The sequence below is a fragment of the Phallusia mammillata genome, chromosome 2, assembly GCF_965637545.1.
Source record: "Phallusia mammillata chromosome 2, kaPhaMamm4.hap1.1, whole genome shotgun sequence".
NCBI lineage: Eukaryota > Metazoa > Chordata > Ascidiacea > Phlebobranchia > Ascidiidae > Phallusia > Phallusia mammillata.
In genome coordinates, this window is record NC_137253.1 from 26,489,746 (window position 1) to 26,505,565 (window position 15,820).

General features: G+C 38.6%; 1 protein-coding gene across 5 annotated transcripts in view; it reads left to right on the forward strand.

The window, feature by feature from the left end:
* Nucleotides 1-15,820, forward strand: part of LOC145214732 (ras GTPase-activating-like protein IQGAP1) — a 37,126-nt gene that overhangs the window by 19,680 nt on the left and 1,626 nt on the right. For 2 of the 5 annotated variants that reach the window (XM_080083330.1, XM_080083327.1), the window contains exons 17-39: nucleotides 86-193; nucleotides 1,657-1,728; nucleotides 1,915-1,984; nucleotides 2,408-2,494; nucleotides 3,051-3,172; nucleotides 3,800-3,955; nucleotides 4,680-4,843; nucleotides 5,400-5,429; nucleotides 7,664-7,784; nucleotides 8,050-8,153; nucleotides 8,227-8,367; nucleotides 8,581-8,665; nucleotides 9,041-9,208; nucleotides 9,708-9,775; nucleotides 10,097-10,229; nucleotides 10,549-10,651; nucleotides 11,190-11,219; nucleotides 12,596-12,728; nucleotides 13,126-13,213; nucleotides 13,663-13,896; nucleotides 14,714-14,883; nucleotides 15,182-15,283; nucleotides 15,655-15,766. In XM_080083330.1, coding sequence (XP_079939456.1) covers nucleotides 86-193; nucleotides 1,657-1,728; nucleotides 1,915-1,984; nucleotides 2,408-2,494; nucleotides 3,051-3,172; nucleotides 3,800-3,955; nucleotides 4,680-4,843; nucleotides 5,400-5,429; nucleotides 7,664-7,784; nucleotides 8,050-8,153; nucleotides 8,227-8,367; nucleotides 8,581-8,665; nucleotides 9,041-9,208; nucleotides 9,708-9,775; nucleotides 10,097-10,229; nucleotides 10,549-10,651; nucleotides 11,190-11,219; nucleotides 12,596-12,728; nucleotides 13,126-13,213; nucleotides 13,663-13,896; nucleotides 14,714-14,883; nucleotides 15,182-15,283; nucleotides 15,655-15,766 — 2,601 coding nt within the window. The remainder of the gene's footprint in view (nucleotides 1-85; nucleotides 194-1,656; nucleotides 1,729-1,914; nucleotides 1,985-2,407; nucleotides 2,495-3,050; nucleotides 3,173-3,799; nucleotides 3,956-4,679; nucleotides 4,844-5,399; nucleotides 5,430-7,663; nucleotides 7,785-8,049; nucleotides 8,154-8,226; nucleotides 8,368-8,580; nucleotides 8,666-9,040; nucleotides 9,209-9,707; nucleotides 9,776-10,096; nucleotides 10,230-10,548; nucleotides 10,652-11,189; nucleotides 11,220-12,595; nucleotides 12,729-13,125; nucleotides 13,214-13,662; nucleotides 13,897-14,713; nucleotides 14,884-15,181; nucleotides 15,284-15,654; nucleotides 15,767-15,820) is intronic. The other 3 variants (XM_080083329.1, XM_080083328.1, XM_080083331.1) reach the window with 3 other exon arrangements.

Genomic DNA, 15,820 nt, shown 5'->3' on the forward strand with positions numbered 1-15,820 from the left:
GTAAATTTTAAGCATTAACGTCACTTATGGCCACCTGCTTATATATGACCTAATGTTTACTTTTTAATGTATGATTTATCTACAGCTTCCTGCCATTACCTTGATACAAGCACAATGGAGAGGTTACCGTCAGTGGAAAGCTTACAACGAGCGTTTGAAATACTTCAGAGATCATGTCGATGCTATCATAGTGGTAAGTATTAGGGATGTGCCAAAACTGCAAATGTTCTGTTTGGTCGAGCACCGAACATCTCACTTCAATGCTCGGTGCTCGGTCGAGCACGCTCGGTGCATTATGACGTCACAAAAAATCCCCTTTCTACGTTTTAGCTTTGCAAGGTCTCTTACGTCACCGGCGGTGTTTTATTAAGCCGTACATGCCCTTAAAGTACGCGTTTTTCCACCATCTAGTACATTTAAAAAATCATTCGTTTTTGTTCATAGACACCTATTAGAACACTAGTTACGTATGTATGCAAATTTAACGCTCGGGTCAGTTTGTACAACTGCTCGCCTGAGCACCGAGCATTAAAAACAGCGATGCTCGGTACCGAGTACTCGGGTTCTGGCTCGGCTCGGCCCATCCCTAGTAAGTATTACGTAATGCCGGTCTTACGTCATTGCGACAACACCCCTGCTAATCATATACGTTGAAACGTCGGGTTCTTGATATCAATGCGAATCCACTTGAGGCACGTTGCCATATATGTATATTGGACGCTCGGAAGTGTACACAAGGTAAAATGCGCGGGTTTCACTAGGCTTAGGTAAAGGACAAAACCACACCCAAAAACCAACACTTAAATACGAAACGCTACCTTGTTGGGCAAACCGCTGACTGTGTACCACATGTTATGTATTCATTTTATAGTGCGCAGCGGCAATGTAGTTATGCCACTATGCGTTTGTAGTATAAGTGTACGGAATTGCCACATCCAATGTCGTTGATACTAAAGTTAATTTAGGAATTACGTCACTTATTTATGACGCCATAATCTAGTGTTGTGGTTCCCAAGCCTTTTTCGACGATTTCCTTACTTACAATTCAAAACCCCTAAAATAATACATGGTATTTTGCGAAACCATACAAAATCGTTTAAAATTGCGTCTTATATCAACTTCACAGGTTATATCCCTAGAGCAGGGGTTCTTAACCTGGGGTGCACGCACCCCCAAGGGGTGCGGTAACTGTTCCTAGGGGGTGCGGGGATGCTGAATCATTAAGGTTGGTTAGGTCTATTCTATTTAAGCAATTACAGAAGGGGGAGCGAAAATTGGTTAGTGATTTGCAAAGGGGTGCGAAAATTGGTTGGTGAATTGAAAGGGGTGCAGCAAGGAAAAAAGGTTAAGAACCACTGCCCTAGAGCATGTCAATTTACAAACCATATGTAAAAATTTAAGTTTTAAAATACCTCCCCGGTTGGGAACCACTGATCCAGTGTAACTAACCAGTCCATACACGCTGTCCCGTTTAAGTAAACTGAACGTAGTAACGAACAACATCTGTGTAGTGGAAACCTCCATAGTGTGGTGTTCGACTTGGCAAAATGTCATGCGTTGTAGCATTTTATCAGCGGTTAGGTTGTGAATTATTCAGTGTTGTTCCCATTTTTTGTCGTTTCCCCTGTCACCTTAATGTGCACGTGTTGATTTCAGATGCAAAAATGGCTGCGTATGCACCAAGCCAGATCCAAGTACACCAAGCGACTGAATTACTTCAAAGATCACGTACGTACCACATGTTTTGCTTTCATACTACGTTTCACGTATATGGTGTACGAAACAATTTCATGTTTCTTTAAAGGTTTTCATGAATATATAATTCTGCCTTAGTCAGGTCGTTTGATTTCATACACTTTGTTAAACATTTATCTATGTACAAATTGTAAAGACGTTGTCGTTTTTTTGTTGTAGGTGAAAACTATTATCAGACTTCAAGCTTGGTTCCGATCGAACAAAGCAAGACACGATTACAAAACATTAAGTAAGTTCAAAGAATCTTGAATAAGGTCAAGAATGCACTTTGATTAAGGCAAAGAAAATTTGTAAATAAAAATACTGAGAAACGAAACAAACTTTAACAAAGAAAACCTTTTCGGCAATGATAAATAAAACAGAATGAGTGTGCATTTTGTTTGGCCTGTTTTTTAACTTTTAAAGCTAATTTCTTTACAATAAATCCTAATCCTGAAAGCAGTACCACACAAATGCACTCACCATGTTTAAACGCAACATCAAGCTACAGTGTAAACCCATATTTATTGTTGTTTGTTTAATGCTGTATTACACAAATGACCAGCATAAAACCTTTGTTACCGGCATCATATATTACGTGTAACAAGTGACGAATAAAGTCACTATAGGTCACTTGCTGAAGTCGATTAACAGACGACCTGTTTACTTTCAGTTGGTGTGGAAAACCCACCACTTCCCGTCGTGCAAAGATTCGTGCATCTGCTTGATCAGCGAGCTACAGATTTTGCCGAAGAAATTGGTAAGCATGTCATCTCTCAGTCTTTTCCTATTGTTTGCATCCTGGCCTTGTTTATATCCGTGAACTTTCAACGTTTGTTTCTTCATGTCGAACAATGGAACCAAGTTCAAAAGTACAGACGAAGACAAACTTTTTCTTCGCGAATCATTAATCTTTTACCTCAGCTAGTTTTGTCAGGCGAATTTCTTTAAGAGTTCAAAAGAATAATATTTAAGTTTCAAATCGAAAATACGGTACAAAAACTAATTGCTATGTAATATGTTTCTGTACTAAAATTCTCAGTACTTGGGCAAAAACGTAAGATGTGCACAAACCCTGGAGAATGAAAACAATCACCCATCAAAATGTGTTTAGTACAGGTGTAACAAAATTCATAAACTAAATATAATTACAAAACTATGTGCGCTTTATGCATTTACTACATGTTTACTATAATGGCCACTTCGTTCTCAAAACGCACTAAGGCTACAACCAAGCCAAAAAAGTCCCAAACATTTAATTGGGTTTAGTTATATCATTGTCGACGTTGATAAGTAGCAGCGTTCTCATATTACAGAGCTCCAAGACTTGAAACAGCGCGTTGTGCAGTGCATCAAATCCAACAATGAACTGGAAGAAGCGCTCAACACAATGGACATCAAGATCGGTCTGCTGGTTAAGAACAGAATCACTTTGCAGGTATGTTAACCTTGTTGTGGCCGAAAACCTCGACTGACAATGGCTTCATGAACTTTGACCCCGTGCTCTGTCTTTGGGCTGTAATGGTCCGCATCGGTATTTCAGAACTGGCCAACGAAAAATAAACTCTTTTTCTGGGAATGTGTGCTTTTTTCGGTAAAATGATTTCACTAGAACTACAATTTAGTTTTTCGAGTGGATCAAGTAATGATACCCAACGTACATGTAAAAACATCAAACCGATAAATGATAAGTTAGCTGCAGACTGTGCACACTGTTTCGACCAATAAAGTCTTATCAATGCAGCTGGTGGCATGATATTGGCCATACATAAACTACATGACATATTACCAAAATGCTCGTTACGCGCTTGTTTTTGTTTGTGCCTTATTTCACTGATGATGACAATTGTTTTTGTCGAAACGTTTGCTTAATAAAATGTCTACGTTTTATTCTACATCGCTGGCAATTTTGCTTTTAGTAAAGCTATTATTCAAGTCCGTGTCTTGTGTAACAATATTACCAAAACTTGTCAAAACACTCGTAATTTCATTTCTTAGCACAATTGCAGTAAGAAGGCTATCAAAAACTTAACTTTTCTGAACTAGTCCTTAATTTTCTGCACAGGATGTAATCAACCACAGCAAAAATCTTCGCAAAAAGCAAGGTAAGGAATCAGCAGTTAATGAACAAAACGCTGGTGGTGCAGCGGGACTGAAATCTCTCAACAAATCCAACAGAGCAAGATTGGAAGCCTACCAGCATCTCTTCTACCTACTGCAGGTAACACTTGGAAACTGTAAATTGTTACGTTTAACTGTCTGCTTTATGACGCCATAGTTGCCTTGTGATGTCATAGTTGATTTATGACGTCATAGTAATGTGTTTGCTCCTGCGCACCGAGTCTTTTGATGCTTACCTAGTTAATTTTGAACAGCTGACGGTTAATAACCAAACAGTGCTTTTAACTGAAAATTAGTTATTTTTTCGCTAAAATTTTGAATCTTTTATTTAAAGCTATAAAACTTCGTGTTATTATCTTTGTCTATTCTCTATATCAGTGGTTCTCAAACCCGGTTTTCGGGGCCGCATGCGGCTCCCAACTACTTACTTTGCGGCTCGCACCAGACCTCAGAAAACCACCAAACATTGCTATTTTACCTTTCAAAGTCGTATTCTTTAGTGATTTTCTCAAGGTTTCGTTTTTTTTTCGGCTCCCCACACACTTAAAAACTACTTTTTGGCCCCGACAATACAAAAGTTTGAGAACCACTGCTCTATATTTTTAAAATATGTGTCTTAAAATGACATGCTATGTAAAACTATGTCTTACAGATACCTTTAAACTTTGGACTTTAACGTTAAATCATTTTTTAACGAATTTTTGGAAGAATTTTGTTTTTCACGCGAAAGGTTACATATCAAAAACACAAATGTTTAGAAACACATACCCTTTTCAAATTAGTTTCAAATTTTCAAATTATTTTCAAAAATGTATTTTTTACAGACGAACCCGACTTATTTCGGCAAACTGATTTTCAAGATGGCTGCCGGTCGTACGACCAACTTCATGCAGTCGGTTATTCTGACCGTGTACAACTACGCATCAAACCAGCGCGAGGAATACTTGCTACTGAAACTGTTTAAGACTGCTCTTCAGGAAGAAATTGAGTGAGTCGGCTTGAGACATCAAAACTTGCGTTTTTTGATGATTTTTGTTTCCCTAAGTGTGACAAATTTACGTTTTTCGTGTGAGTTCAACTGGTTAAAAGCATCTTTCAAATTTTCTTGTTTTGTTTCGAAAATGCTGCCATTGAGATTGGCTTGCGTGGTGCTTCCGATTTTTACAAGTTGACTTGTTGCGAAAAACGCGATTTTTCACGACTACAATAGCTGTATGGTGAATATTTTTATAAACTGCATGTAAGATTTATCCACAAACTTTGTTGTTTTTGTCACTTAAGTTTTAATTTATCTACTAAACCGAAACTAACCATTAAAAAAGGCCCAATGCCAAACCCTTAACCTTAAGCGTTCTTATTTTTGTTCATTCAACTAACTGCAAAAAAACTCCTATTCGAGATTAAACAATTTAAGTTGATGGCATTTTTCTAGTTTACCAGCTTAAAACTGCAGCTGCCTAAAAGCGCTAGCCAAAAGCGGTCTGTGGGTGTGTGATCTAATTTGCTCTGCATTACTAATAACCCTAACACAACTAAATTCTCAGTTACATTGCCGGAAGCGACGAGGAATCAGGGTAAGAACCTGCGTTTTGTGGCAATGTCTAGCTGTGATGTGCTTTTACACAACTAACACGGGCGACGTGATGTGCTTGTTGTTGTTGTTGTACCGCTTGGTGGTGCCCTCTTGTACTTCTTTGCTTGACTGTATGTGTCACCTGTTCACCTGCCTGACTGACTACACCAGGGGTGGGCAACATACGGCCCGCGGGCCGGATCCGGCCCGCGACGGGATTTTGAGCGGCCCGCGACGGGATTTTGAGCGGCCCGCAGACAGTTTCTGGTCTTGCATGATAATGTGGCCCACGGCCACAGTCTTCCGCAATCCCCTACTACTTGCTTACTGCGTCAAATTGTAGTTGTAACGGACAGTAACGCTCCCCACTACCAAAAAACTTTCCCGCCGTTGTAACCATCGCACCATACGTCCATTGTTACGACATAACTGCCAACCTTGTGGGTGTCCTGATTTCTCGGTTTTCTTTCTTTCCACACGTGTAGCCTAGTTAGTGTTTCAGCAGTACCTAAGTCTGTGGTGTATGCATTAAATTTGCTGTGGTGAATAATTTTATGTTATATCAGTTAGATTGTTTGGACTGTATTGTAATTGCGTTCTTGATTGTATTTAGTTTAGGTGGTCAAAAATCCGTTTTAAATCACTGGATAAATACGCGATTAATATATCGATTCAGGAATCCGGCCCGCCAAGTACTTCATTTTCCCATATCAGGCCCGCCGACGGGAGAAGTTGCCCGCCCCTGGACTACACGCTACTGTTTTGTGTGTTTGATATGAGGTGAAACCGGATAACCTTTTCGATTGTCACCAAATTGACTCACTAAAAATCACCATATTGCTTCTTGATTGACTTGTCCGCTTTCACGTGACGTCACATCGTTCTGACGTCATAACCTATTACGTATAATTTCTAACTCAAGCTGTTTGCCACGAAGATATATTCAGTTAACCATTGGTCTATTATAACCAGTACTGTTTTTGATGATATAAGCGGTTATGTTTTAATAATGGTTAAAAAAACTGAATAACAGATATAAATACTTTAATCATAAACATTACTGCCAAGGTAGTGTTGTATATAGAATACATCGTGTAGACGTTTCGACAATCTCTGTTGTCATCATCAGTAAAGATATAAATACGTTTTAAAACTTTGCAGCACGTTTGTGGCACGAATCGGTTTTATTATCAATATATTTTGGACCAATAACAGTAATGTGTGCCACAAACAAATTTCCTTACTGCGTTATCTAACACGCACGTTTTAGCAAGTTAACATTATCTATACAGAAAAGCTTACTTAAGTTCTAACGCATCAAATACAGTGTATGTTTGTGGTTTTCTGTGGTTTAGTTCAAAATGAATATCCAGTTAGTGCCTTTCTCTGCACCAAGGTGTGCTTTGTGTGAAGCTGCCATCCTGGGTATTTCTGATTGTTAAAATGTGTTCTAACACTGATTATGTGAAGTTGGGAAAATTACTTCGACCTTTTCGGTGCTGTGGTTTTCTTCCTATCTTCCGCAATGATATAAGCCGCAATGCAACCGTTGATTGCTGAAAACGATTTCTAGTAGCCGATATCTAAACTCTGAACTGAAATTCTTACTGATTTCTCGTCTACAGTTCTGCAATGAAGTCTTATCAGTCCATAGGCAGTGCCAATGTTTAAATTTCTAACTGTTTAATCTTGATTCCTGCATGACAATTTTTGTAGCGTAGAAAGTTAACTCTGACATTGTTTTGTAACCCAATTTCCAATAGGTAACTAAACTAACACACCTAAAACTCTTAAATTATAAAAAAGCCAACATGAGTTTGTATAATATTGAGTTTGAAATAAGGCCTATAATCTTAGCGTCCAATAATTGACGCATTTCGCTTCCAACCTTAAATAGAAATTGATTAACTCATCTTGCTACCTAAAACCATACTGCTTTTGTAGTGTGTTAATCAAAGAAAGTTCGCTGTTGATACGTTGTGTGGTGAAGTGCTTTTTTTCGCTTAATTCAAAATCAAAAATCATGGTCCAAGTCATATTCATGCGACAAAGTCTGAATGCGTCATCTGCCAAGCATGACTCTTTGTGGACGAACCCATTACGTCACAAAGCAGAACGAGGCCGATCGCGTGACTTTCAGTGGTCACGTGATGCGAGATTCGCTGCATGATTCGCATCAGTGCTTTTTTATCCGGTGGTCAAGGACCGATTTTCAACAGTTCCTTTTCATGGCAGGTCAAAAGTGGACAAGGTGAAGGAAATCGCTACGGGGAATCCCCTCGTCATCAAGATGGTTGTGACCTTCAACCGTGGGGCCAAAGGTCAAAGTTCGCTTCGACAGATCCTGGCTCCACAGGTATAGCGTAAAAGTAGACAATATTTTTTAAAATGTAAATAATTCTACAAAAAATATTTTTCTTTAATAAGTGACAATACGAATTTACTCGACACTTTACTAATGAGCTAAACTGTGTTTGTATTTTTAAGTTAATTGGCACCTTCAATTTGTTTCTTTACGCCAAATGCATTTTTGTGTGTTTGTATTTGTATGCGTAAAACTTTGACCTTCAGACTTGGACTGAAGACTTTGATAACAGTTGTGCATATTCTTCTTCTCACAGGTGCAAGAGGTGATGAAGAATAAGACTCTGAGCATAAACATGAGCCCGGTTGAAATCTACAAAGCTTGGATCAGCCAAAAAGAGACAGAAACCGGCGAAGCTTCGTAAGTTGACACAAAACCCTATTCATCCACAAATGTGTAAAAAAGTAACCATAATATCTTCTAAATAAAACAGAGACTTACCGTACGAGGTGTCAACCGCGGAGGCAATGAAGCATGATGAGGTGAAGAAGCGAGTTGAAGATTCGATCACTCAACTGCGGACAGTCACTGATTCCTTCATGACTGCTATCCTTAACTCAATTGACGCTATCCCGTAAGTTGTTAACTTAACGCCTCAAAGGCGGAATTAACGCTTTAAGAGTGCGCTTATGATGGGTCCCCATCTTCTTGTGTTTTTAATGCTGTCTGGTTTCTCGTGCAAAAACTGTTTTGAAACTGTTTTGATGTAGAATATACAAATTGTAAATATATAGAATTTTGAGATTTATTTGAGTGCCTGCAATACTATGACATGTTGTTTTTGCAGATACGGTCTAAGGTACATCGCTAAATGCTTGAAGAATCTTCTGAAGCAGAAGTTTCCAGACACACCCGAGGACGAAGTGCTGAAGGTAACAGCAAACTAAACGAGCACTTTTTTGTAGCAAAGCCCTAAAGCTGTGGCCCATAATCATTTTGCTACTGCTGCCTATTTGCGATTTCATATATCGGCCTCCATTCTTTCCACTAAACCCGAATAAAATTCTATTAGCTGTGTATCTTTTTAGACCCAAAACTCTTTTTGACATCTGCCAGTAGATATGTTTTTTAAACATGCGCGCGATCATTTTTTGGTATGCGCTTCACAGGTTTCAAGATTGAAAAATAAAATAATAAAATGAGACAAGAATAAAGATTTGACTTTCTGCTAATATGCCAACGCCCTTTTTTGTGTTTTACTTCTAAACTTACTCCATTACCATATTTCCATGTCTTACTTGTGACAGATGGTGGGCAATCTGATCTACTACCGATACATGAACCCAGCCATCGTGGCACCAGATGCTTTCGACATTATCGATGTATCTGCCGGCGCATCGGGTCTCAATAACGACCAACGACGTAATCTTGGTTCAATCGCCAAAGTCCTGCAATTTGCCAGCACTGGAAAAACGGTAATTTGTTTGTTTTTTGACCACGGTTCTAGATTAGTTATCGGGTTTTAGTAGGCGTAGTACCGATTCGTATTGTGATACCCGGTACGAAATTGCTTTTTGTGACGCTTGTTTGACGGAATATCTTATTGCAAAGAATAAAAGGTTAAAAAAGGCCAAGTTAAGATTTTAAATGCATTATTCATAAGGTCAAAACTGAACACTTCTGTCCAAAACATGCCGACCATTATATCTATACGCCACAATGCTATAAAGTTACATAATACATTAACACAATATTTTCAGCTATCAAACAACTGCTGAGTTAGTAGCATATCCTTTTTTACTATTGTGTATGAATGTTACTTCCCAATATATCTGGTTAAAGAAACTTGGGGTGTTTGTTTTGTTGGGTTCAACAGAAAGTCATGCAGGAAGAACTGTCACAAATCAAATACACATAACAATGGCATATGTTCGATAGTGTTTGTATTTGAATCTGACTGTCGTTTTGTTTCAGTTTGCTGGAGATATGCAACATCTTCGATCAATCAACAATTACTTGATGGAAGCCTACCAACGTTTCAAGTGAGGCGTCCACTATTAAATTATGTTCGTTTTTCCAGTAAACTTAAAGCACATACCTAACCATACACTGTAAATGCACAGGCAACCCTATACAAGTGAAACAATATAGGATGCAATCAAATTTAGGTCATATGCAGCAATAGACACCAAACTAGGTCAATATGAATGCGTTGTATAAGCTGTTTCTGCCGGGCATAATATCAACTTTATAGACCTCTACATATGAAGGAGACCTGTATAGGACGTCGAAACGTCGGTGCAAAAATACAAATGCAAGAAGACCTCTGTAGAGTTGATCAATGCGTTGTGTTACTTTCACAGAAATTTTTTCGTCGCTGTTTGTGAAGTGCCGGACCCGGAGGAAAAATACAACATGGACGAATACAGTGACGCAGTGCTCCTTGTCAAACCCGTCATATTTATCACTATCAAGGAAATCTTGGACACGCACAAAGTTAGTTTTTGTCTTGAGAGTTTCGAATCAATAGTATCAATTGTAATGTCTGCCCGTTTAAGGAATTTTACAGTTGTTAAAATGACTCCGATTCTGGGTTTTGACAAACTTAGGAGTATTTTTTGGACTTTTATTGACAGACTTAGAACTTTAAAGTGCTCTGAATTTAAACTTTTGAAGACCACATTTAACGGTGTAATTCAGAAGTAAATTGCATTTAACGAATACAAAACTCGAAAACCAGTTGTTGCATTGAAACTGCCAAGCTTTATTTTTGAGATCGTTATGTATTTTGCTGACCTCTCAAACTTTTGCACAGTTGCTGCTGGAACACGCTGACGAAATTGCACCCGACACTACCGACCCACTTCACGACACACTCGAAGAACTGGGGGAAGTCCCCGACTTGGCAGCGCTAGTCGGTATGTCACGTGACTCATTTGCAATTCGGGCGCATATTCAGCTTTTAATGCAACCGTTATACAAATGTGTTTATAAGCGCTTCAAATAAGCGCGGTGGCTTGGATGCGGGCATAGGCTGCTACGCACATTTAATAGTTTTCTTCAGAAAAAGGCGCCAAACGGTTATTTCAAGTTTTGGACGCATACAATTTGCTCATCAAAACCATTGCAATTGAAGAATCACTAAACACCTAAAATTTGTATTGAATGCTACATTTTCTTATTGAATACCGAAACCCGGTCATTACCTTGTATAATAGTTGTAAACGGGCCCGAAATTCGAATCCTAACTCGAAAAAACAAGCCTGAAGCTCGACTCGAAACCGAATTGTTTTTTGAGAAGCCCGTTTAAGCCTGAAACTTTGATTGCCAGGCCCATACATTTTTTAAGCCTTTAAAAAGTATGGCACCAATAACGTAGTAAAGAATATAATAAAGAAGCCATGCACAATAGACAATTAAACCCTAAACCCTGATCTAACCTCAACAATCACCAAGGTACGACCATGGCAAAGTCACCGAAGAGAGGTAACTATAAAGTAGTTGCTTGCAACCCTGGTGCATTTTAGTGGTGCTACTGGCCTCTAGTGGTGCATGTTTCCATGACTGGTGCCTTTGCAGCATGTATCAACTATTTCGGGGTTTGTACCCCGAACATAACAGGACTTTTGAAGTGATGCTTACTGGACTTGTGTAAATTTTAGTAGGACACTAATATCTAGCATGCTGGTTTAGAAGTTTACAGTTAAACTGTGTTGTATTTTTGGTATATTTAGTGAAAAATATTTTAAACTTACATATGGATGTAAAGGTTTGTGAAGTATTGATAGAATCTTATGAAAATTCTCGTACAGTAGTTGTTATCTGTTTGGTAGCTTTTACTAACACAAGAAATGTGGTTTTTGATGCCGGTAGACGTCTAACTTCTCATATTGCATGATGAATGCCGTTTCAATACGTTTCTACGGTGTGTTTAAATATTTTCGTGCCCGCATTTTGCCTCGTCAAGATGTGTGGTGTATGGTTTGTGTCATTTCACCCCCATGTGTCAAGTGCAGACCTCGAAATGAGATCTGGTTTAAAGTGTTGTTGAAATGTTACTCCCTTATTACTTGAGGTCTGGTTTAGGTTGGTACGCTTGTAGGCTTAGCTGCGATTCAAATAAACCTGAAAATATGGACAATTACGAAGCAATTTGTGATTTTCTTATTATAAGATAAACAATTTGTCTCAGAAAATATATCTTTTTTCCTTTTAAATTCGACTCTTTGGAAAAACTAGTCTTACCAACCAACCGTACCTTGAGGCCGCGACTTAAAATAAAGGTCATTTCTGACAAATAAGAACAATGACAGTACTTTATCGTTTAAAATAAGGTCTCATCTTGTTTTAAATAGACTCTATGGTAGCCCTGATTTTAGAGCTTTTGTCGTAATTGTTAGAAATTTGTTTGCGTTGTATAGCTCTGAAACATGACATGTACTGCCAAAATTCGAGTACAAATTTTGACCAAACATAAACTTGACATACTTGCTTTTCTTTGTGCACCGTTGCCCTACTACACCAGTTTTCATGTTAACTACTACAATTTGTGCGCTGAATAACGTTTCAAAGACTGTTTAACCTACACATCGCCTGCTTGTGATATGTTCAATCCTCGCACGTTTCTGTACAAACTTCTTTAAGAATGTCATCTACAAACATTCCTGCCTTTGCTCCAGCATTAAATACAGCCTGTGCATGTCCCTGTCATTGACATTTTGCACTACTTTATGCACAACGCCATCTTCCAACATACATTTACGACCTGTTATTGCTACTTGTGTAAAATGTCCAACTTGTGTTTTTAAGAGGCCTTTTGTATTTGAATTGTTTGTAACAACTATTTTTTTGGGTTGAAACAGGTGAACAGGAGGGTGGAAAGGGCGATGGAGATCAAATGGATCATATCGTCAAGACTGAAGTTTCTCTCACACTTGCGAGTCGTGTTGAAGTAAAGGAAGACGACGATTCTGACATTAAGAACCTCCTGCTCAGGTAAAAGTGGCAAATCAGGATTTTTCCAACCCATCATACTGCAGTTGTTGTGTGAGCTATGTCATTCTATTGAAAACGAATGAAGCTCATTGAGCAATTGGACCTGTGTTTTTAAACCTTGTAGGTGCTGCTACCTTAAGGGCGCTGTACAAAGTTAGATAGGTGATAAAAAATCATCCAATAAGTTAGATTTACTTTTAGTTTTATTCAAAAAATGGTTGGTGGAGTAAAAAGGTGTAAAATCATTTGGTTGGACAAACGCGTAGAAGATAGCATAGGGTTTCGCTTAGCGTGTATGCAAATGTGAAGATAGGCCCATGTACTCTAGTAGAAGTCGTTTTGGTGGTTTGTTTCTACACATCAACATCTTAATAAAGTTCCCGTTTTGTTGCCGCAGGACGAAACGAATGGTGATCGACATCATTAGAGTGCAGGTTGGCGAGAACTTGACAGATGTTCTTGACACTGAGGCAACAGATCAACAAGTAAGAGCGGAATTTGTGTGTTGTAATCAATCACTTGGCATAGGGATTTGAGAGCTGCAATACTATAAATTTGTATTTCTCAGAATTATCGATAGCAGGTTAACAAAATAGTGTCTGGTTTGAAGAGTTTGTTGCATCCAAAAGTTTGCCGACTTGTGTCATATCTCAAATACAGTCACTTGAATAGTATATTTATTACATAAAAGCACATAGCTTTTACATAATAAGTAAGATACAGATGGTGTACATTCTTCAGACCTATAATAAGGTCTCAGTGCTGCTTATGACAAGGTATTGGCCGTATATATACTATAGCCTTGTGTATAACCACATTGCGACACTCCAGTTTGTTGGGAGTAACAGGTTAAAAAGCCATGCCTCGCCAATTCTCTTCGATGTCACAACTGGACATAAACCCAAAATTAAACTGTTTTGTCACTTATCTTTAGGAAGAGGAGCACATGCGCAACGTGGAGAAGCTGGAGGAGAGGAAGAAACAGGAGCAAGCTGATGATAAGGACAAGGATGAGTCGATGCTCCGGACTCGATCTCTTCTCAATGAGAACAAGCTCCCGCTGGAAGACATGAAGAGAAGAGTAAAGAGAAACCTGGAAAAACTTGAATCACATGGCATCGTTTCGAAGGATGATCATTACCAGGCTATTGTGAATCTCATAGCAAGGGTAAGTACTGGTTTGTAATGACTTCATTGAAGTTATAAGGGGCTGAACTTAATCGAGTAACATTATGCGAGATCAAAATACTTGATTTGACTCGGAAAAGCTGTTTGTAAAAAAAATCGAGTTATATAAACGTTTGTGACGAAAAAACGGTTTTGAATTATTTACCGAAATAGATAGTTACCGAAAATTAGATGAGTGTTTGAAAAAAATACAATAATGGCTTCTATCGTTATGTGACTTTGTTATACCTCGAGTCACGAACAATTGCAAACTCAAACTAGATTTGAACTCCAATTTAGATTCCAATTGTCTTGTGACTCGGGTATAGCGGCTTACATTCAAAACTTTCTGCAAGTGTACGTTTTGTTAATCAAGCTTGATCGGTCAGTGCAATTTTCAATACACTAATCAATGTATACTGTTTGGTTAAAGCGGTGTAAATCTTAAATGTAGGTTGAAATACGATTACAACGAAGCGTTTTCATATTTTAACCTACTACCTAAGTCAGTCGTCTCACCCAGATATCCTACACCAGGGGTCGGCAACCTTTTTTGCCCTGCGGACCCGATTTGAAACTGAAATTTTATCGCGGACCGGCCTTCAAAAAACTCCAAATATTCAGGAATAAAAAAAAATCATAAATTACTTTATAATCCCCGGGAAGCACGGACAAAATGTTTCAAAGCATCTGACCTGAAAACGTATACGGCCCGGTTATAAACTCTTCGCGGACCGGCACCGGGTCGCGGACCGACGGTTGCCCACCACTGCCAAATCATGTTTCGCAAAAAAATATTTTTCTTGCTTCGATTACAGGATATTCGCAACCAACGTAGATACAGACAGCGCCGTAAACAGGAACTCACAAAACTCAAGCAGAATATGGACCGACTTGATCAGAAGGCCAAGTTCTTCGAGGAGCAATCCGATTATTACAATCAATACATCAAGAGCTGCCTGGCTAGTTTGGCAAACAAGAGCAAGAAGTATGTTTTTCATTTGTTTCCATTTTTAATGCCGGTGTAAATATTACCTGACATCACGCTTTAGAAAAAAGTTGCTGACTAGATAAAAGGAGTAAATGGCAGATTGTTACCAAACTCTAAGGTAGTAGACCAGGAATCTTTAACACGCAGTACCAGGTTATAAAATGAAATATATATATTTTTACAAAGTGACTGGATTTACACATGATTAGTCGCGCAGCTATTAGTGATACGCTTCGTTAAGAATGTTGCTCTACTTCGTTTAACCGTTTAACGTAATTTGTTGTTTTCATTTTAGAAACCAAAAGAAAAAGCGCAAGGTGCAGGCAGTGAAATACACAGCATCCGAACTACACCGGAAGAAAGTTCTACTGGAAATTGAAGGCCTCGAAACATCACAGTAAGTCGCTCTTTTTAATTGTTTGTGCATATTTTTTGTACAAACACCAAGCATTACTACTAGTGATTATTTTTACCGAGCACGTGTTTTGCGTATAACGTCATACGACTTACAAGGGCTATTAATACGTTACATACATTAGCTGAATTTCCGATTTTGATACTTCGTAGTTGTACGTGTACGTTTTTGTGTAACTTGCCAGCTAACAGGCAATGTTTAAATGGCAGAAACTGTTGTATTGAACTGAAGCATTGTTTTCGAATTCTGTCTCATCTGTACATCACTGGGGTGAATTTCAAATATTGTCCAGTACTGAACTTCATTTTTTCGATATGACGCTTGGATGCTTAACTACATGTTTTGCGAAACAGATTCCGCAACGTAATGTTTGAGATCGCTCAAACGGAGGAAGACGTGGGTCGCTTCGATGTCTCAGCCAAGTTCCTTGGAGTTAACATGGAAAAAGTCAACCTCGTTTTCCAGGTAGGCGATTGGTAAAAACGCTTTAACACGAAACTCCGTTCGACATAATATCGA